We start from the raw sequence: 21,870 nt of genomic DNA, 5'->3' as shown, positions 1-21,870 counted from the left end.
GATTTCAATAGTGGTATATGGGTGAGTGTTATCCATTTTGGAAAACACCCTATGGAATGCTCCTCATGAATGGCAGCATAAGAGGTCAAATCATCACATTGATACACAAATATGCAGTCAGGATACATGGGATAACCATGAGAAAGCTGCCGTCATATGAAATTGCACCACAGACCATATCTCCATGTGTAGGTCCAGTGTGTCTAGCCCACAGACTGGTTGGTTGCTAGCCCTCAACACACAGCCATCACTGCCATTGAGGCAGAACCAGCTTTCATCAAAAAGCACAACAGACCTAAGCTCTGCCCTCCAATGAGCTCTCACTTGACACCACTGAAGTCGCAAGTGGCAGTGGATTGGGGTCAGCGGAATGTATGTTACAGAGCATCTGGCTCAGAGCTGTCCTTGAAGTAAGTGATTTTGAACAGGTCATTGTGGTGCCAACTGCTACTGCATATGCAGTATGATCTACCAGAGCCATAAGCCGAACACAATACAGGTAGTCTTTCCTCTTGGTAATGCCATGTGACCATCTGTAGCATAGTCCTCTTGCAACCATACATTCTCTTGACAACGGCTACCAGAAATTGTACATAGTGGCTTGCCAACTCTTTCTGCAAGATTGCAGAAGGAATATCCAGCTTCTCATAGCTCTATTACATGACTTAGTTCAAACTCAGTGAGGCACCTTTGTCACCTAAAAGGCATTCTTGACTAACATCAACTCACCACATCCAATCTCGATGGTAACTAACACTAATGACTGTTACAACATGTATTTAAAGTAAACCTGGTTTTCATCCTCATAGTGGTACTATTAGTGCCACTCTTACGCGACTGGTGCAAAATTTGAATAGACGTCATCTGTCAGATGTAGTAACATGCCTACCAAATTTCATTCTTGTTGCATAACGCCTTCTGAGAGTAGTGATTTCCCCCCCCCCCCCCCCCCCCCCCCCCCTATCAGTGTATATACCAATTTGAAATTAAGATGGCATTGGTATTCACTTCTGTTTTCAACCAAATTTTTGTTCCTTTAACAATCACTACTAACTTAGGACCTTATCATAGATTTTCCTGCAGTTTACTAATACCATATGAATTTGTTCTATTGCCAATCTGTGAGGATGAATCTTCTTTGATCAATCTTTGATTTTGGCACAGACCCCAAGGATAGGTTCTTGTAACCCAGTGTTTGATTTTTTCCAGTACTGTAACATATCCTTTTTTCTGACATCTTAAAATGTTATTTTAATATATTTTCTTCATCATACGTACTGTTACAGTGTACTGGTGTGGTGCTGTCAAAGTTAAAGCTCTGCTGCAACCTAAAAAATCCCTATGTGTGCAGTGTATTCTGCTGCCTGAGTATCTGCTTTGTTCGTGTAATGCCCATCTGATATATTGAGAGGGGCCTACAGTTCTCGACCTGATAGTGAAGGTCACAAAATTTTCATCCAGTGTCATCTGAGCCTATGTTTGGACTTTCCACTCTGTTCACAACTTGAGGGACACAACCAATCCTGAGTACAATGCTGCAGACGATGAACTGACCTTGTTCTCGTGCAATGCTAACTCCCTTCACCAGTTCAGCCAACACCTAAAGAAACTGAGTATGGCCTCAGAACCCAATTGGCAAGGATCATTTGTGTAGACATGAGCTTTGATTTGCAGCCAGTTGCACCCAGTGCGTTCAATAGTTGCTGGCAGAGCCACCTCCACATCTTGGATGAGGCCTCTTGGCAAACATATTGAGTGCCCACTGACTTCCTTTCCTGATCTGCCTACTATTTCTGTTTCGATGAGGAGCCCCATCACCCACATAATGTTGGAGCTCCCAGTGACCCACATACCCACCCTCTGCACTTGTCAGGACTTTGCAGGAAAATTGTCCTCTTACTCAACATATGGGGGTAGCGTAAGAATAACTTAATTCTTTGAAGCACCACCCACTTTTCAGAATTTTATTACAGTTAAAATACGCAACTCTTTAGAAAACTGGAAATAGACATTGGATGACCGAAAGTGAAATATCTGAAGGAGAGACTTTAGACAAGATTTTTCTCCCATTCACTGTAATGTTAGGCTTACAAATTACTGCATTGTATTCTGTGCCATCAGTTTACATACATCGTTTCATTTAGAGCCAACTATAAGAGGAAGGAAGAGGAGTGGTATGGGGGAAGAGGAGAGGTATGAGAAATCATGTGGGGTACACAAAGTACCCCTGTCATATACCTTAAGCTGGCATGTGTAGAAGTTTTCTGAATGAGCAAACAAATTTAAAAATGGAAGAAAGAAAGCTATGAAACAGCTTCTTTGTTTGTTTGTGTGTGTGTGTGTGTGTGTGTGTGTGTGTGTGTGTGTGTGTGTAGAATATATTGATTTTGTATATTTTCCAAAAATTGCAAACTGTAATAAAAAAATACTGGAAGTTGTAGAGGATTAACATTTTATGTAGGAACTGGCAGTTGAGCCTCAATAAAATGGAATGTATTATCTATAAATAGATGAATAGAGCCACTATACGATGATTACATGATTGCATAACAATCCATAAAATATCTAAGAGAATGTGTACAGAGGAATTTAAAGTTGTTAAGTGCAGGTAAGGCAGATGCCAGACAGATTCATTGGAGAATTCTCAGGAAGTGTAGTCCAGTCACAAAGGAGACAGCTTTGAAAAACCTCATTCACCCAATTTGAATACTGCTCGTCTGTCTGGAAATTGTAACAGATAAGACTGACAGCGGAAACAGAAGACCCAAAGAAGAGCACCACATTTTATTAGAGGTTCAAGCGGGAAAGCATCACTGAGATGTTTAGCATCTCCTGAGGCAGATGCTGCGTGAGAGGTACACTGTGTCATGGTTTGGTTTACTGTTAAAATTTTGAGTGTGTACATTTCTAGATAAACCAACCAATATGTTGCTTCCTCAGATGTATATCTTGCAAAAGACCACAAATGTAAAATTACACACATTGGAGCATCACACACACATTTACCAACAGTTGTCCTTCCCGTGAATGTCACAGCTGGAACAGGAAAAGGGGGGGGGGGGGTTGGTCAAGTTGCTTGCTCGTATTACGGCATATCTGCTGCAGTGGTTGCCAATCAGTCTAGACCCAACAGTCATCAGAAAGGATTTGAATGGCATTACTCTCTTTTATGAGACACAAATATGCTGTTGCAATCAGTAATTTGTTTTAGAAGTTAACTCTAAACAGGACCTACATTTCATTGTTACTGAATGTTGGAGGTTCAGAGTAACTGAATGTTGGTGTGCAAAGTGGCTAAGTGCTTTCTTTCATTGCTGCTATGAGGGGCAGTCAAAAAGTTTTAACTTTCCTCTCACAAAATAATATACTATAATGAATTTCTTTGCTTGTTTTCAGATACATTTCTGTAGCTATGGTGTACAGTGTAATTCCTTGGGTCACTGCCAAAACAAAGTACCACAGCCCATCTCCACTTAATCAAGGGGTCTGCCATTTTGATTTGCTTATCTAGTGTTACAGGGGCTCCACAGTGTACCAGGTCTGCAGATGAAAGTTAAATTATAAATTTATTTTTCGGTGATAGTTAAAACTTTGTTTTAAAAATGTGTAACAACTGTGCTGTCTGTAACAATGTTATTTTATTTTGCTACCAGTTTTGGTTCTGAACCAATGACGACAGGAAAATTATCACAGATGTATCACATGTTGTACGTGCTTTGACATAAGTTACTGCAGAAAATCATAATTGTCAAGAAAAATAAATTGTGACAACAATAAAAAAGGATGGCAAACTTTATGACTTCTCCTATGTGCCAAATAGATAATTTTAGCTGGTAGAATAATATCACTGGAAAGAGCTTGCAGCAGTCAGTAAGTAGTTCCTCAATGCGACGAATTGAATGCAGATACTTACTATGTTTTCAAACCTATGCTAACAAATATCAGTGTATACTAAGAGCGAAAGATTATAGCTTGACAATAGTAAGAGCTGGATAGATTGCTATTATTCACCATATAGTGGGGATGTTGAATCACAGAGAGGCGCAACAAAACGGACTACTTAAAAAGTAAGCTTTCGGCTAAAAAGTGTTCTTCTGAAGTAGCCAACACACACATTCAAGCAAACACAGTCCACACACAAACCACTGTCCCTGGCCACCGAGGCCAGACTGTGAGCAACTGCGCATGATGGGAGAAGCAATCTGGGTGGTGGGGTGAGGAGGAGGCTGGATTGGGGAAGGGGAAGGATAGCAGGGTAGGGATGGCAGATGGTAAAGTGCTACTTGAGGGAGCATACTGGGATGTGGTGCAGAGGGTGGGGAGGGGGTGGAAAAGGAGAAGAGGAAAAAGACTGTGGGATTCGTGGAATAGAAGGCTGTGCAGTGCTGTAATGGGAACTGGGAAGGAGACGGGAGAGGAGGACGGCAATTAATGAACATTGAGCCCAGAGGGATTATGGAAATGTATGATATATTGCAAGGAAAGTTCCCACCTGCACAATTCAGAAAAGCTGGTATTGGTAAGAAGGATCCAGATGGCACAGGCTTTGGACAATGTGCTCAGCAACTGGATGGACAGTTGTTTCTTGGCCACGGTTTGTCAGTAGCCACTCATGTGGACAGACTGGATTGTCGGTTACTATGACCACATAGATTGCAGCACAGTGGTTGTAGGTTAGCTTGTAGATCACATGACTGCTTTCACAGGTAGCCCTGTCTTTGATGGGATAGGTGATGCTTGTAAGTGGACTGGAGTAGGTGGTGAGGAGGATATATGGGACAAGTCTTGCATTCTAGTTCTGCTAGAAGGATATCAGCTGTGAGGCAAGGGGTTAGGAGTAGGGGTAGAGTAGTGATGGGCAATGATATTGTGGCAGTTTGGCGGGTGGCAGAAAAGCATTATGGGGGGAGGGGGTATAGTGGGGGAGATATTCCTTACTTCAGAGCACAGTGAGACCCTTGGTATATTTCAAGAGGGACTGCTTGTGACTATAGATTGCGATGGGCATGGGTGGCTTGGGGTATGGAAGGGACATCGTGGTATGAAATGGATCGCAGCTGTCGCGCTGGAGGTATTGGTGGCTGGCAGGATTGAGGTGGACAGAAATACTGATGCAGCCATCCTTGCGGTGGAGGTCAACACTGGGGAAGGTGGCTTGTTGGGTTGAGGCGGACCAGGTGAAGCGAATGGGAGAGAAGGTGTTGAGATTCTGGAGGAATGTGGGTATGGGTCATCACCCTTGATCCAGATCGTGAAGATGTCATCATTGAATCTGAATCAGGTAAAAGGTTTGGGATTCTGGTTACAAAAGATTCCTTTAGATGGCCCATGAATAGGTTGGCATAGGATTGTGCCATGTGGGTGCTCATTGCTGTACCTGGATTTGTTTGTAGGTGATGCCTTGAAAGGAGAATTAATTGTGGTTGAGGATATAGTTGGTCATGGTGACTGGGAAGGAGGTTGTAGATTTGAAATCCATTGGGCATTGGGAAAGGAAGTGTACAACAGAAGCAAGGCCATGGACATTAGGGATGTTTGTGTAAAGGGAGGTGGCATCAAGAGTGACAAAAAATGGTTCGAATGGCTCTGAGCACTATGGGACTCAACTGCTGTGGTCATAAGTCCCCTAGAACTTAGAACTACTTAAACCTAACTAACCTAAGGACAGCACACAGCACACAACACCCAGCCAAGAGTGACACACAGGGCACTTCATGGTAAAGGAACAGGGACTGTGGAGAGTCAGTGGAGGAAATGGTTGGTGTCTTCTACATAGGAGGGCAGGTTGTGAGTAACAGGCTGAAGGTGTTGGTCTATGAGAGTAAAGATTCTCCAGTGGGAGCACAGTAACTGGCCACAATGGGTGTCCTAGTCGGTAGGGTTTATAGACATTAGGAAGCATGTAGAAGGTAGGAGGGAGCAGTTTTTAGGTGGTGGATTGCAGTTCTTTCTGTGAATGTAAGATTAGCTTGCATGTTGAGGGATTCGAGGAATGATGGGGAGACAATGTTCGAGATTAAGAAATTCTGGAAAGTTAACAGTGCGTGATTTGGGGGAAGTGGGGGGGGGGATTGCAATTGGCTGGGGGAGTGAACTGAGTTGGGCAGTTTTCAACATTGGTTTTGGGTTAAGTCTGACTGACAGTGTTGGTGGCAAAAACATGTTTACACCATAGGGACCAGGAGAAGGTCTTTAACAAGTCCAGCAGGATTGAATTTGGGAGCGAGCCAAATGGCAAGGCCTTTGGAAAGGACTGATGCTTCTGTGGGACAAGGCTTTTTGAGGAAAGGTTCACGACAGTGTTTCATGTCAGTTTAAGTTCTGGATTATGTATTGTGGAGGTGGGAAGTTTTTGAGAGTCTAGTAAATGTTGTAGGTCTGTGAAGCACAGTTTCTCAACTATGAGTGGATGGGGGAAGGGGGGGCGAGGGGTAGGATTGGAGGCTGTTGCAGAGGTGGTGGATAGTTGTAGTCAAGGTGAGAGTGGAGGTGAACAGGTTGGGGAGCTTTTTTGAGGTGGCATTGTGCATACTGCTCTAGTTCCTGGAGGGCAAGAGTTTCAATATGAGAGATGGGATACAGAAATTTGGGACTGCAGAGCAGCTTTGCAAGGAGGTTTTGGCCTGGTTTAAATGGTTTTGCTTGAGTAGGTGGTGAGGGCTGAAGAGTGGCAGAATCTGAATAGATGGAGGTCATTATGGAAAGAGGGGTTGCAGCCAGAGATGGGTAGTTTGATGGTAAGGCCATTTGGAGGGATTCCATGAGCCGGGCAGCAACAAGGAACAACATTTGAGACTAGGTTCTGACTAGGGATAAGGAAACTTTTCTGTGTTGGTGCAGATAGAGTGAGCAAAGGCCAGCAGTAGAAGATGGATAGAAATACATAAATAACTTAGAAAACGTGTGAAAAAATTGCTATAATACATGGAAAAAATCACAAAAAGGACAGAATGGATGAAGTACGGGCAAACAGGATAAAACTTGAGAGAGTGTGACTGACAGAGATCTAAAGATAAAAATAAATAAAAATACTATACTATGGGTTGCAGTTCAGAGGGCAGATATGTTTGAAGAATGGGGATAACAGATGTGACTAGATTAGATGAGTTTAGTATGTGCATCCTGGAATAAAGGTGGGTGGGGGGGGGGGGCTGGTAGGACGAAGTAAAAAGTTTGTGCGGCACCAGAAAGTACAGAAAACAACAGGCGAAAATATGCAAGAGTTATACAGGAAGAGAGATCAATTTGAAGGTCTGGGATTAATGGTATTGGGGGTATTAATGTGGGACATGAGATGCTGCACCAACAACCAGCACGGTTGATACAGTGTAGCATGTACATCGGAGTGTATGGTGCGGTTTGGAAGGTGACATGTAAAACACAAGAAAGAGATGTGTTGCAGAGAGAGAGAGAGAGAGAGAGAGAGAGAGAGAGAGAGAGAGAGAGAGAGAGAGACGGTGAGTGGTGGAGCTTATGGGCATTCAACACAAAGGCTATCGGTGCCCTTACACATACTAAAAGAAATGAATGTGTATAATAATGTGTCTAAAATTGTTGTCACATAGTTTGGAGGAAACCTTTAAAATGGCACTTACTCACTCCCACCTCAATCACATGGACCCACACATTCACTCTACATCACTGGCCTGTATACAACAGAGAAGGGTGAAAGGTCCTATACATGGGATTAAAACAGAAGTAAAATTATGTAAGAGCTAAAATAAAGGCACATGGAAGTGTGACTGGCTGACTGCCTATGAAAAACGTGGGTGAGCCAGTCACCCTGTTAACACATTAAGAACATCTCCCTGCAGTTTTAGAAAACAAGTTGGACACATCACAATACCGTAAAACTCTATCCACACTAATTTCAGCATCACTTACAATAAAGGGCACATCTGCTTGAAAATCTGCAGCTACCCTCTGGTCTGAAAATAAAACACAGTTGAGTAATATGCAGCACACAGCGATCTGTATGCAACAGGCACCACACAATGGAGGGTCCTCTCGTCAGAACAAGAAGCCATGCATCATAGAGCTGTGGACTATGTGAGGACAAGTAAGGAGGATCTAACCCTGTCTTCGTGGCTGAGTGGAAGTACGCCATGGCTGCTTTGTGGGCATTCTGAGAGACAGCTTATCATCAGTCACTTCCAGCCACTCGTCTTTCCATTGACACGACTCTGCACCTCAACAGGTGATAACAACTACATGCCTCCTTGGCTGCTACATCTGTCCTTTCGTTCTGTGCAATACCCATGTGCCCTGGTACCCAGCAGAAAGACGTCTCCTTCCCTAATTGTCATAGTTGGACGAGGGTTTCTGGATATTCTGGACTACTTTATTTGCCAAGTGTAAACATTGCAGAGAGTTATGGGCACTCAGTGAGTCTGAACAGCCAAGGAATTTAGCACTCTTAAGAATGCCTCATCTGCTCCAGTGCCATCAAATACAGTAAAGTCTCGAGACAGTCAGATCTTGATGACACAATCAAGGAAAACAAGAGAACATCCAATGGAGTACCCTCTGTTTCGACCTATCCATAAAGACAGCTGTAGAATTGTGGTGTACAATTAAAATGGCAGAAAATAAAATATAAAAATATATGCAGATGTGCAATCTCTTCTGTACTGCACTAAATTTAAAATCACCCAGGGCCTCTGCAGTAAACATGGTGGCAGGTGGTTAAAAACCTGGATTTGTAACACTACATGCTCCACATCTAGTGACTGGCACACACTGCAAGCGGATCCCAAATGGCACTGTTGCTCGTGGACAATTGCAGAAAAGGGGTCCCAGAGGTGGATGCGCACAGGTGATGTTGGAGCTGCAAGAAAATTGTATGCCTAATGTGCCACGAGGAGCTGCTGCCAGATGGTGAGTGGCAGTTCCTCAATGTCGGCACAAACTGGGTACGGGGCTGGCCCTATAAGCATCTGTGGCTAGCCTAATCCCCTCATAGTGGATAGCGTCAATAATCTGCAGGTAAGACGGCCTCGCTGACTGTAAACTGTGCAGCCGTAGTCTAACCGTAAAGCCCGATAAAACAAGCAGAAGCACCCTGTCTGCTCCTCCAGACCTTTGACTAAGGTACTTCATGATATTCAGTGCTTTTGGGTTTGTGGTTTTCAGGTGTCTCAGGTGTGGTAACTATGGCAGTTGAAGAATAGTGTCTCACATATGCAAGTCAGCTAAATTAAAAATATGATGAGAACACACATGCACTCATGAGACCACTGGCCTGAGGCCAGACTGCGAGCAACTGCGTGTGATGTGAGAAGCAATCTGGGCAATGGGAAAGGGGTGGGATAGCAGAATGGAGAGGGGGAGGACGACCACACAGATTGCTTCTCCGATCATGTGCATTTGCTCACAACCTGGTCTTGGCATCCAGAGACAATGGTCTAGCTTTTCAGAGCATTCACATAAGGTTGGCGCTGGTGGGGACACCTACAACATGCTGACATGAGGAAAGTTTCCTACCGATTTCTCATACACAAACAGCAGTTGACAGGTGTTGCCTGGTGAAACGTTGTTGTGATGCTTTGTGTAAGGAGGAGAAATGCGTACCATCACGTTTCCGACTTTGATAAAGGTCGGATTGTAGCCTATAACAATTGCGGTGTATCATATCGCGACATTGCTGCTCACGTTGGTCGAGATCCAATGACTGTTAGCAGAATATGGAATCGGCGCGTTCAGGAGGGTAATACGGAACGCCGTGCTGGATCCAACGGCCACGTATCACTAGCAGTCGACATGCAGGCATCTTATTCACATGGCTGTAATGGATCGTGCAGCCACGTCTCGATCCCTGAGTCAACAGATGGGGATGTTTGCATGATAACAACCATCCGCACGAACAGTTCGATGACGTTTGCAGCAGCAGCATGGACTATCAGCTCGGAGACCACGGCTGCGGTTACCCTTGATGCTGCATCAAAGACAGGAGCGCCTGCGATGGTGTACTCAACGATGAACCTGGGTGCACGAATGGCAAAACGTAATTTTTTCAGATGAGTCCAGGTTCTGTTTACAGCATCATGATGGTCGCATCCGTGTTTGGCAACATCACAGTGAACGCACATTGGAAGCATGTATTCGTCATCGCCATACTGGTGTATCAACCGGTGTGATGATATGGGGTGCCATTTGTTACACGTCTCGGTCACCTCTTGTACGCACTGACGGCACTTTGAACAGTGGACGTTACATTTCAGATGTGTTATGACCCGTGGCTCTACCCTTCATTCAATCCCTGTGAAACCCTACATTTCAGCAGGAAAATGCACGACCGCATGTTGCAGGTCCTGTACGGGCCTTTCTGGATACAGAAAATGTTCGACTGCTGCCCTGGCCAGCACATTCTCCAGATCTCTCACCAATTGAAAACGTCTGGTCAATGGTGGTCGAGCAACTGGCTCGTCACAATACGCCAGTCACTACTCTTGATGAACTGTGGTATCGTGTTGAAGCTGCATGGCCAGCTGTACCTGTAGACGCCATCCAAGCTCTGTTTGACTCAATGCCCAGGCGTATCAAGGCCGTTATTACGGCCAGAGGTGGTTGTTCTCGGTACTGATTTCTCTGGATCTGTGCACCCAAATTGCGTGAAAATGTAATCACATGTCAGTTCTAGTATAATATATTAGTCCAATAAATACCCGTTTAATGTCTGCATTTATTCCTGGTGTAGCAATTTTAATGGCCAGTAGTGTAAATTTCTACCCAGTGTACAATGCCTCCCTAGTTGTCTAAACACCCATGTCAAGACAAATTCTGGCCCCTGTAACGTTTACAAAAGATAAATGTTTGAACAGAATTGTAATCCTAGTAATTGCTTACACAGTAGAAGGGGGTGATGCTTTTAGCAGGGGGGAGGGGTAGTTCTTGGGTGAAATAAAGTGAATATACTCTAATTTGAATAGTTTGCAATAAAATATTACTGCATGCACAACCCTACAGTCAATTACATGAAAACGGGGTGTGGCAAACAAAAGTGGACCAGATGAGTGGATGTATTTTGAAACCATTTGTGGCAGCATTTAAGACTTACAGTTACATCCAACAGGATGGAGCAACTGCCCTTATAGCCGGCCGAACCTTGAAGCACATTTACACAACCTTCACGCCTGACAAGTGTTTTTGGCAGAGGTCAGTATGGTTGTGGCCCTAGCTGGCCAACCAGCTCACCTGATCTATCAGTGTGCGATTACTTTGTGTGGGAAGCCCTCATGTCAAAGGTGTATCACAACAGCTCCCATAGTCTTCAAGAGCTGCAGCAGAGCATTTCGGATGAGACTGCAGCAATTCCAGCTTCAATCTGGCTTTAGCTACTTGCTGACCAGGACCTCTGCTGTGTTTCTTTGTACCTTGGAACCCTGTTCCCTGAGCCACATATTTGTCCCATCCTATAGAAATTATTAAATTCTAATAACAATTAACAGTTTTAGAAAATTGTTCAGTACTCAAATTATTTTGTGGCATATTTGTCATCACACTAAATACTTGTAGCATCCTGGGGAAAAATGTTTCAATTTTTTGCTAATAAGAGTAATCTACTGGTAGTATTTATGCCCCAACACTAAAGTCTGTCAGAACCCAAAAGCTTTACTTCAGTTTCTCGTGAAACAGAGTTGATTCTGAGTTTCATCATCTGTAGTTGCATAGCTATATATTTGGAAAATTGATAAGTGCAGCAGAAAACACCCGTTACATGCAACCACATGCAGCAGCAGGGTTTTAATGCACAAATCAGTCACCAAGTGTCGCACAGGTGCCTTCACACTCGGTTCAGAACTATTTATTCTAACCCTTCACATTTGATTACCCAGTGCAGCCACCTAACACTAGCTTACTGTTCCTCCTCAACAATTAATTTCTGCTGAATTACTCCAGACTTCACACTGCTATTGTACCTTTAATGCTCTACAAGTAAAGTTCGCCTGGTCTGAGCTGCTGGAGATGGCGGTCCTGTGCGCATGTGTGCTTGCTTGTGTGAATGAATGTGTGTACGTTTTCTTTTCTGCAGAAGGCCTTGGCTGAAAGCTAAGTCGAAGCCTGTCTGCATCTCAAAGTCTCATCTTTATGGTGAGTAGCAATCTATCCTTTTCCTTGCATTGTCAGCATGAGCGATAGTAACATGACAAATTTCTTAAAACAGAAAACATCAATCTGCTGATTTCCTAAGCTTAAAAATAACTTTTTTGCTATGGATAAAGGCAGCTAAGAGATACAAGAAGAATCAAGGGCCATGATACATGAGAGGTAACAGATCAATTCATGTGGAGAACTACGGGGATGCATCTGCAGGCAATGGGCTGATGCATATGAAATTTATCATCTTGAGGGTGTCCTTCCAGCAAGCAGGATCAGATGTTGTCAAGCAATTTGTCTACTTCTCTTTCCGCTGTGATAGATTTCCTCCCTCACCAAAGCATCCTTTCGTGGTCTTATTTAATCAGGTCCCATCACCTCTCTCTTTGATGTCCAACTGGTCTTTATCCTCAGAAGTTTATTTCCAATTACTGTCATACAGACCTGGGTTTCTCCTGGCGTATGCAATTCTCAAACAACTTAGAGGAATTCAGCCAGGTAAAATTTACAGTGACTGCTGATATTTAGGCAGGAGTACAGGCAAATTGGAGTAATTCAGGAAAGATAAAAAACACACACGCTGAACTCTAGTGCCACCAAAGATGACCAAAATCAGAGATACCAATAGTGAGACTATGAAGTAGCAGGTGAGGTAACATTGACTGTGTCCCTCTGTTGTTTGACAAGGGAGAGAGCAGGATTCCAAGCAGAGTTTAAACAAAAAACTCCATCACTGTTTACAAGATTGCTCACTAATTTAATCTCAACTGTCTTCTTAATAACACTGTCCTAATATCTGGACGGGCATGCCAATATCTCAGCATTGTCATATAACATAGGGTGACCAGCACCCAAGCAATGTTTGGCAATAACAGATCTACTTCGCTGCTGTAATCGTGTGTGCCATTTATACTAAGTACATCAGTCTTCCATGGTCATGATAGTCTGACCAATATATGCCATGCCATAGCTACAAGGAATGCGATACACACCCACCTTACACAAATCAAGATCATCCTTAACAGAACCCAAAAGCACTCCAATTTTAGATGGAGGTCAGAAAAAACATTTCACATCGTATTTCCGTAAAGGGAAGGTAACCATCCTCTTCCACCTCCATCGTAAAATGAATGTTCGGGTGGATCGAGTTCAGATGTTCTAAAAAGCCATTCAAATTCTCCATACCATGAGGCCAAACAACAAAAGTAACATCAACATATCTGAAGAAAAAGACGGGTTTCAAAGGTGTCAACTCCAAAGCGTGTTCCTCGAAGTCTTCCATAAAGAAATTTGTGATCACAGGAGACAACAGAATACCCATCGTAACTCCATCTGTCTGCTCATGATACTGGTCACTGAATAAAAAGTAAGTGGATGTCAACACATGCCGAAAGAGATTATTTAATTCAGCACCAAACCCAACCTCAATTAACCACAAAGAATCAGGCACAGAAACACGAGTGGAGAGAGACTACATCAAAAGTTACTAAAATATCAGAGTCATTCAACCGCAATCCCTCCAAACGACATAAGAAATCAGCTGAGTTCCTGATATGATGTTCACACCGACCAACTTGTGGACTCAACAGAGAAGCAAGATTTTTGCTACACGTTATGTCGCAGCACCGATATTACTCGCTATAGGATGGAAAGGATCCCCTTCCTTGTGTACCTACGGAAGGCCATATAACCTAGGGGGAACAGCACTATAGGTGTTGAGACTCTTGATAGTGTCCTGTGACAAACCACTTTTCTTCAGGAGGCTGTTGGTCTTTCTCTCAACACTTTTTGTGGGCTCAGCATCGATTCTGCAATATGCTGAGTCAGATAATAAATCTTCTGTACATAATCTTGTTTGTTTAAAACGACGGCCGCATTGTACTTGCCCGCAGAATCAATACTGATCCCACACAGTGTTGAGAGAAAAACCAACAGCCTCCTGAAGAACAGTGGTTTGTCGCAGGACATTATCAAAGAGTCTTAACACCTATAGTGCAATTACCCCTAGGTTATATGGTCTTTCGAAGATACACAAGGAAGTGTTTCCTTTCCGTCCTATAGTGAGGAATATCGGCACTCCGTCATATCGTGTAGCCAGCACCTTGCTTCTCTGTTGAGTCTAGAAGTTGGTCGGTGTGTACATCATATCAGAAACTCAGCCGATTTTGCGTCGTCTGGAGGGACTGCAGTTGAGTGACTCTGATATTTTAGTAAGTTTTGATGTGGTCTCTCTCTTCACTCGTGTTCCTCTCTCTGAGTCATTGCGATTAACTGAGGTTAGGTTTGGCGCTGAATTAACTAATCTCTTTCGGCACGTGTTGACATCCATTTACTTTTTATTCAATAACCAATATTACAAGCAGATAGATGTAGTTGCCTCCTGTGATTGCAAATTTCTTTATGGCAGACTTCGAGAAAAGTGTAGTGGAGTCGGCACCTTTCAAACCCGCCTGTTTCTTCAGATAAGTTGAAGGTACCTTTGTTGTTTGGCCTCGTGGTAGGGAGAATTTGTGCCTTTTTAGAACATCTGAACTCGATCCAACTCAGCATTCGTTTTACGATGGAGGTGGAAGAGGATGGTTACCTTCCCTTTCTTGACATTTTGGTTAGGAGGAAGGATGATGGATCATTGGGACATGCTGTTTACAGGAAACATACTCACATCAACTTGTATTTGCAGGCTAATAGTTGTCACCATCTGGCTCAGCGTGAAGGGTTCGTCAAAATGGTTATAGTGAAAGACAGACTGAATGTGCATTGCGCTATCAACCAACTGTGCATTGGGTGATTGGTAATAATACTGAGTTGACACCTAAGTCTACTGCCTTTTGCCTTACATAGGAAGCACTTCCAACACGATTTGTCGTATTTTACAGAAATACAACATGAAATGTGTTGTCCGACCATCTAAAATTAGAGTGCTTTTAGGTTCTGTTACGGACGATCTTGATTTGTGTAAGACAGGTGTATATTGCATTCCTTGTAGCTATGGCATGGCATATATTGGCCAGACTATCATGACCGTGGAGGACTGATGTACTGAGCATAAACAGCACACATGATTACAGCAGCCAAGTAGATCTGCTATTGCCAAACATTTGGATACTGGTCACCCTATGTTACGAGGGTCACTCCAAAAGAAATGCACACTATTTTTGTAAAAATACAGTTTTCATTCTGCATGTGTGAAAGTTTTACAGTGTGTAGATACATCCTTCCCACTGGTTTTCAAACTTAGTTCAACCTGTTCCCCTGAGTGGTGCCGTCACAGCATGTCTTCAAGATGGCTGCTACACTTGACATTTGTCAGAAGCAACGTGCTGTCATAGAAGTCCTGTGCTGTGATAACGAGACATTGGGAAACATCCACAAGAGGAGATGCTGCTGTCGATCGCAGTATAGTTAGTCGGTGGGCAAGCAGGTTACATGTTGAAAGCGGGCACGGCAATATTGAGGATTGTCCTCGCAGCAGCAGGCCTCGTATTGCACACATTCCAGACAATGTGCAGAGTTAACGAACTGGTGACTGCTGACAGATGCATCACAGTGAACGAATTGTCACGCTACATTGGGATAGGGGAAGGAAGTGTTTGCAGAATACTGAAAGTGTTGACGTTAAAAAAAGGTTTGTCCCAGGTGGGTTCCCAGGATGCTGACAGTGGACCACAAAGAAACAAGAAAAATGTATATATGGTTCTCGGGCGAGACATCGGATGTCATAGTGAGAACTCCAAGTCTCGCCCAAGAACCATATATACAACATGTCCGTCGGGAAAGCCTCAAGCAACACAACAAGAAAAATGTTTTGCAGCGAACTTTTGGAACAGTAAAAGAATGGTGGAGATTAATTTCTTGGAAGAACTGTGACAGGTGATGAAACGTGGCTCCACCATTTTTCACCTGAGACGAAGAGGCAATCAATGGAGTGGCATCATGCAAATTCACCCAAGGAAAAATAAATTCAAAACCACACCTTCTGCTGGAAAAGTTATGGCTACGGTGTTTTTTGATTCCAAAGGAATCTTGCTAGTGGAACCACCATAAATTCTGATGCATATGTGATGACACTGAAGAAACTTCAAGCTCGACTGAGTCGTGTTCAACCACATCGGCAAAAGCAAGATGTTTTGCTGTTGCACAACAATGCACGGCCACATGTTAGTCAAAAAACCATGGAAGCGATCACAAAACTCAGATGGACAACACTGAAACACCCGCCTTACAGTCCTGACCTGGCTCCGTGTGACTATCATCTCTTTGGGAAACTGAAAGACTCTCTTCGTGGAACAAGGTTTGAAGATGATGATTCTCTTGTGCATGCTGCCAAACAGTGGCTCCAACTGGTTGGTCCAGAATTTTACCGTGCGGGTATACAGGCACTGGTTCAAAGTGGTGTAAGGCAGTTGAGAGGGATGGAAATTATGTGGAGAAATGAAAATATTGTTCCTAAAGGATGTATCTACACACTGTAAAACTTTCAAACATGTAGAATAAAAGATAGATATAAAAAAAAAAATAGTGTGCATTTCTTTTGGAGTGACACTCGTATATAACAATGCCAAGATATTGGAATGCACATCCAGATATTGGGACAGTGTTATTAAGGAGACAGTTGAGATTAAATTAGTGAGCAACCTTGTAAACAGTGATGGAGGTTTTTGTTTAATCTCTGCTTGGTATCCTGCTCTCTCCCTTGTCAAAAAACCGAGGGACAGAATCAATGTTACCTCATCTGCTAGTTCGTAGTCTCACTATTGATATCTCTGACTCTAGTTGTCTTTGGTGGCACTAGTGTTCAGCAGTGTTCAGTGTGTGTGTGTGTGTGTGTGTGTGTGTGTGTGTGTGTGTGTGTGTTTTATCTTCCCTGAATTACTCCAAGAACCGATGTTTTAAATTTGCCTGTACATCGCCTGTCCGTTGCAGATTGTGCCTCAAAAACGGCGGGGTGTACTCCCGCCAAAATATCGGCAGTCGCTGTAAATTTTACCTAGCTGAATTCCTGTAAGTTGTTTGTGTACTGTCATAGAAGTTGATTAGGCTACACACATTTCTCACGACTACACCACTTCAACCTTGCTACACTAATCCTTTCTTCCATGGTCACGTCCACTTGCTAGGAATGAATGGTTTTCCCTTCACCCTAAGCCCCAATAGTCACTGTTTCTCATTTGTGCTTTCTGACTATTGACTGATCAGATATAATAAACAGGAAAAGAACCATCTAAATATACAGTAAGCATTGTGCAGAACTCAAATGCCACATCAAATACAGAGACTTGGAAAATAGCAGATACCAAGCACTGTCTCAGACACATATACAAAATTGTATTTGACAAGGCAAGAGAGTAACTCCATGCTTAAAACTAACGCAATTTTGTCTTCAGTGAGGGCACTGAGATCAAATTATGCAACAGCAGGTTCAACCAAGCTGCATCTATATCCTTAGCAACAAAACGGCATGGCAATATAATTCCTGTGCATATTTCCCCTCCTCTCTTAACAGATGACTAAGTACAAGGGCAAATATATCTAGCTTTTTTAATATAATTTTTTAAATATTAACACTTGACCTGGGAGAAGCTGTAAAGGCATGCAGTTAAAATATTCAGGGTAACAATACAAGAACATACAACATATGTGATGCAAAGAACTCTTTTTATATTTAAGCTTCAATCATCTGTCAGTTCTCAGTCACAGAAAAAGATAATCCAGTACTTAGCACCCACAGGATCATAGTTGTACTCAGTGTGCGCTGCCATTGAAAACCTACATAAAACAGTCTATAGTTGTATAAAAGTATAAAACTTAATAATCTGTAAATGCAAATAAATTTCAGTGCAAATTGAAAAGAATATTCTTAGCAGTCACATAACATTATACATCAGTACTAATAAGAAACCACTGCTTTAATAAACATTATATACATCTTTGTTTTCAACAGTAACTTATACAAGTATGATACAATAACGTCATTTACATCAGGCATGCTAATAAATAAATATAAATATTATTATACAGTCAATGAGCAACAATATATATATATATACAAAAATTTTGACTCACCCAAATTCTTGAAGGAATATAATAAAATTAAAGACTATGAAAAGTAGAAGTTTTGGTACAATTTACAGTATTACGCCAGATTTTTAAAATAAAATCTAGACACTTAAAGCATTATTTCCTCTTTGAGTAGTTGCCTACTGACATCACAATTTATGTATATACATCAAATTCCAAATTACACTGACGATAAATTTTACACGTTGTGAAATATACCTCCATAAAAAAAGCATACTATAGTATCATTATAATTTTAAGTAGAATACTGTAAATCACAAATAAATGTCATCCAAAGTTTAAACAAAAGATTTCTGAATTGTTACAACAGTTCTGAACTCACATGTCATGTTTAACAAATACGATGTGATAAATTCAAAAACTGTTAACTTCTTAGTCCTTTATAGAAACAGGAACCAAATCAAAAAGTTTTATTATAAAATTTCCATTTTCATTACATGCAGAATCAATAGTGGTAACAGAATTACTTCAATGAGGTATAGAAGGCCTTCTGTAAAAACGGCTAAAAGTGAAAAGTTGTATGGAGGCAACATTGTCTTTTTCAAGAACAGTCAGGTTCTTGTGGAGAAGCTGATGGAGTGCTACAGGCTCTCGTCACTATCAATTACACGAGGAGTTTCAAATTCTACTCCCTCCTGCGAAGAAGACTCGTGGACAGGAGCTGAGCTACCTTCGCTAGGAAAATCCTCACCAACTGAAACAATTTAAGCACACTTTAGAAAAAGCACTAGCTCTTGTCTAGCCCATTAAAAATTACTTTGTGAGCATTTACTAGGCAATATCTTACTTGCCTCATTCTTGAAAGTAAAGGTAAGTTTTTTGTAAGCTTGCAAGTACAATGGACTAATAAATTATCAGTCCATTTTTATTTCTTTTAACTGTCTCAGCACTAGTCACATGCAAAACAAAATCCATCATAACTCAAATATCAGTGATTGACACTTTTACAATGCTGTTGACAGTGAGATCTATTTTCTATTTCATGTACTACTGAAGGATACAAGAATCTGCACTAGGTCAAAAGCAAGTAGATTAAAAAAAAATTAAGAAAATGATAGACAAATTTTTAATGTAAGGATGCAGTGATCTCCCTTAGAACGGCAATGAACACAGATTTTCATGAGCCATGTCCCATAATAATAATTGTTGTTGTTGTGGTCTTCAGTCCTGAGACTGGTTTGATGCAGCTCTCCATGCTATTCTATCTTGTGCAAGCTGCTTCATCTCCCAGTACCTACTGCAACCTACATCCTTCTGAATCTGCTTAGTGTATTCATCTCTTGGTCTCCCTCTACGATTTTTACCCTCCACGCTGCCCTCCAATGCTAAATTTGTGATCCCTTGGCGCCTCAAAACATGTCCTACCAACCGATCCCTTCTTCTAGTCAAGTTGTGCCACAAACTTCTCTTCTCCCCAATCCTATTCAATACCTCCTCATTAGTTACATGATCTAACCACCTTATCTTCAGCATTCTTCTGTAGCACCACATTTCGAAAGCTTCTATTCTCTTCCTGTCCAAACTGGTTATCGTCCATGTTTCACTTCCATACATGGCTACACTCCATACAAATACTTTCAGAAACGACTTCCTGACACTTAAATCTATACCCGATGTTAACAAATTTCTCTTCTTCAGAAACAATTTCCTTGCCATTGCCAGTCTACATTTTATATCCTCTCTACTTCGACCATCATCAGTTATTTTACTCCCTAAATAGCAAAAGTCCTTTACTCCTTTAAGTGTCTCATTTCCTAATCTAATCCCCTCAGCATCACCCGATTTAATTTGACTACATACCATTATCCTCGTTTTGCTTTTGTTGATGTTCATCTTATATCCCCCTTTCAAGACACTGTCCATTCCGTTCAACTGCTCTTCCAAGTCCTTTGCTGTCTCTGACAGAATTACAATGTCATCAGCGAACCTCAAAGTTTTTATTTCTTCTCCACGGATTATAATACCTACTCCGAATTTTTCTTTTGTTTCCTTTACTGCTTGCTCAATATACAGATTGAATAACATCGGGGAGAGGCTACAACCCTGTCTCACTCCTTTCCCAACCACTGCTTCCCTTTCATGCCCCTCGACTCTTATAACTGCCATCTGGTATCTGTACAAATTGTAAATAGCCTTTCGCTCCCTGTATTTTACCCCTGCCACCTTCAGAATTTGAAGAGAGTATTCCAGTTAACGTTGTCAAAAGCTCTCTCTACGTCTACAAATGCTAGAAACTTAGGTTTGCCTTTTCTTAATCTTTCTTCTAAGATAAGTCGTAAGGTTAGTATTGCCTCACGTGTTCCAACATTTCTACGGAATCCAAACTGATCTTCCCCGAGGTCCGCTTCTACCAGTTTTTCCATTCGTCTGTAAAAAATTCGCGTTAGTATTTTGCAGCTGTGACTTATTAAACTGATAGTTCGTTAATTTTCACATCTGTCAACACCTACTTTCTTTGGGATTGGAATTATTATATTCTTCTTGAAGTCTGTGGGTATTTCGCCTGTCTCATACATGTAGCTCACCAGATGGTAGAGTTTTGTCATGACTGGCTCTCCCAAGGCCATCAGTAGTTCTAATGGAATGTTGTCTATTCCCAGGGCCTTGTTTCGACTCAGGTCTTTCAGTGCTCTGTCAAACTCTTCACGCAGTATCTTATCTCCCATTTCATCTTCATCTACATCCTCTTCCATTTCCATAATATTGCCCTCAAGTACATCGCCCTTGTATAAACCCTCTATATACTCCTTCCACCTTTCTGCCTTTCCTTCTTTGCTTAGAACTGGGTTGCCATCTGAGCTCTTGATATTCACACAAGTGGTTCTCTTCTCTCCAAAGGTCTCTTTAATTTTCCTGTAGGCAGTATCTATCTTACCCCCAGTGAGACAAGCCTCTACATCCTTACATTTGTCCTCTAGCCATCCCTGCTTAGCAATTTTGCACTTCCTGTTGATCTCATTTTTGAGATGCTTGTATTCCTTTTTGCCTGCTTCATTTACTGCATTTTTATATTTTCTCCTTTCATCAATTAAATTCAATATTTCTTCTGTTACCCAAGGATTTCTATTAGCCCTCGTCTTTTTACCTACTTGATTGTCTGCTGCCTTCACTACTTCATCCCTCAGAGCTACCCATTCTTCTTCTACTGTATTTCTTTCCCCCATTCCTGTCAATTGTTCCCTTATGCTTTCCCTGAAACTCTGTACAACCTCTGGTTCTTTCAGTTTATCCAGGTCCCATCTCCTTAAATTCCCGCCTTTTTGCAGTTTCTTCAGTTTCAATCTGCAGTTCATAACCAATATATTGTGGTCAGAATCCACATCTGCCCCTGGAAATGTCTTACAATTTAAAACCTGGTTCCTAAATCTCTGTCTTACCATTATGTAATCTATCTGATACCTTTTAGTATCTCCAGGATTCTTCCAGGTATACAACCTTCTTTCATGATTCTTGAACCAAGTGTTAGCTATGATTAAGTTATGCTCTGTGCAAAATTCTACCAGGCGGCTTCCTCTTTCATTTCTTCCCCCCAATCCATATTCACCTACTATGTTTCCTTCTCTCCCTTTTCCGACTGTCGAATTCCAGTCACCCATGACTATTAAATTTTCGTCTCCCTTCACTACCTGAAGAATTTCTTTTATCTCGTCATACATTTCATCAATTTCTTCATCATCTGCAGAGCTAGTTGGCATA

At 42.0% G+C, this 21,870-nt stretch overlaps 1 protein-coding gene across 1 annotated transcript in view; it reads right to left on the bottom strand.

Annotated features, from left to right (window-relative positions):
- Positions 1 to 17,732: 17,732 nt before the first annotated feature.
- LOC124605334 (cell division cycle protein 27 homolog) overlaps positions 17,733 to 21,870 on the bottom strand; it is a 231,427-nt gene continuing 227,289 nt past the window's right edge. Inside the window, exon 15 of the mRNA XM_047136940.1 lies at positions 17,733 to 18,868. Within this exon, the coding sequence (XP_046992896.1) occupies positions 18,756 to 18,868 (113 nt within the window). The 3' untranslated portion in view covers positions 17,733 to 18,755. The remainder of the gene's footprint in view (positions 18,869 to 21,870) is intronic.

This window comes from Schistocerca americana, chromosome 3 (assembly GCF_021461395.2).
Source record: "Schistocerca americana isolate TAMUIC-IGC-003095 chromosome 3, iqSchAmer2.1, whole genome shotgun sequence".
Classification (NCBI taxonomy): domain Eukaryota; kingdom Metazoa; phylum Arthropoda; class Insecta; order Orthoptera; family Acrididae; genus Schistocerca; species Schistocerca americana.
The sequence above is the reverse complement of the archived record's forward strand: the minus strand, read 5'-3'. Positions and strand labels throughout refer to the sequence as shown.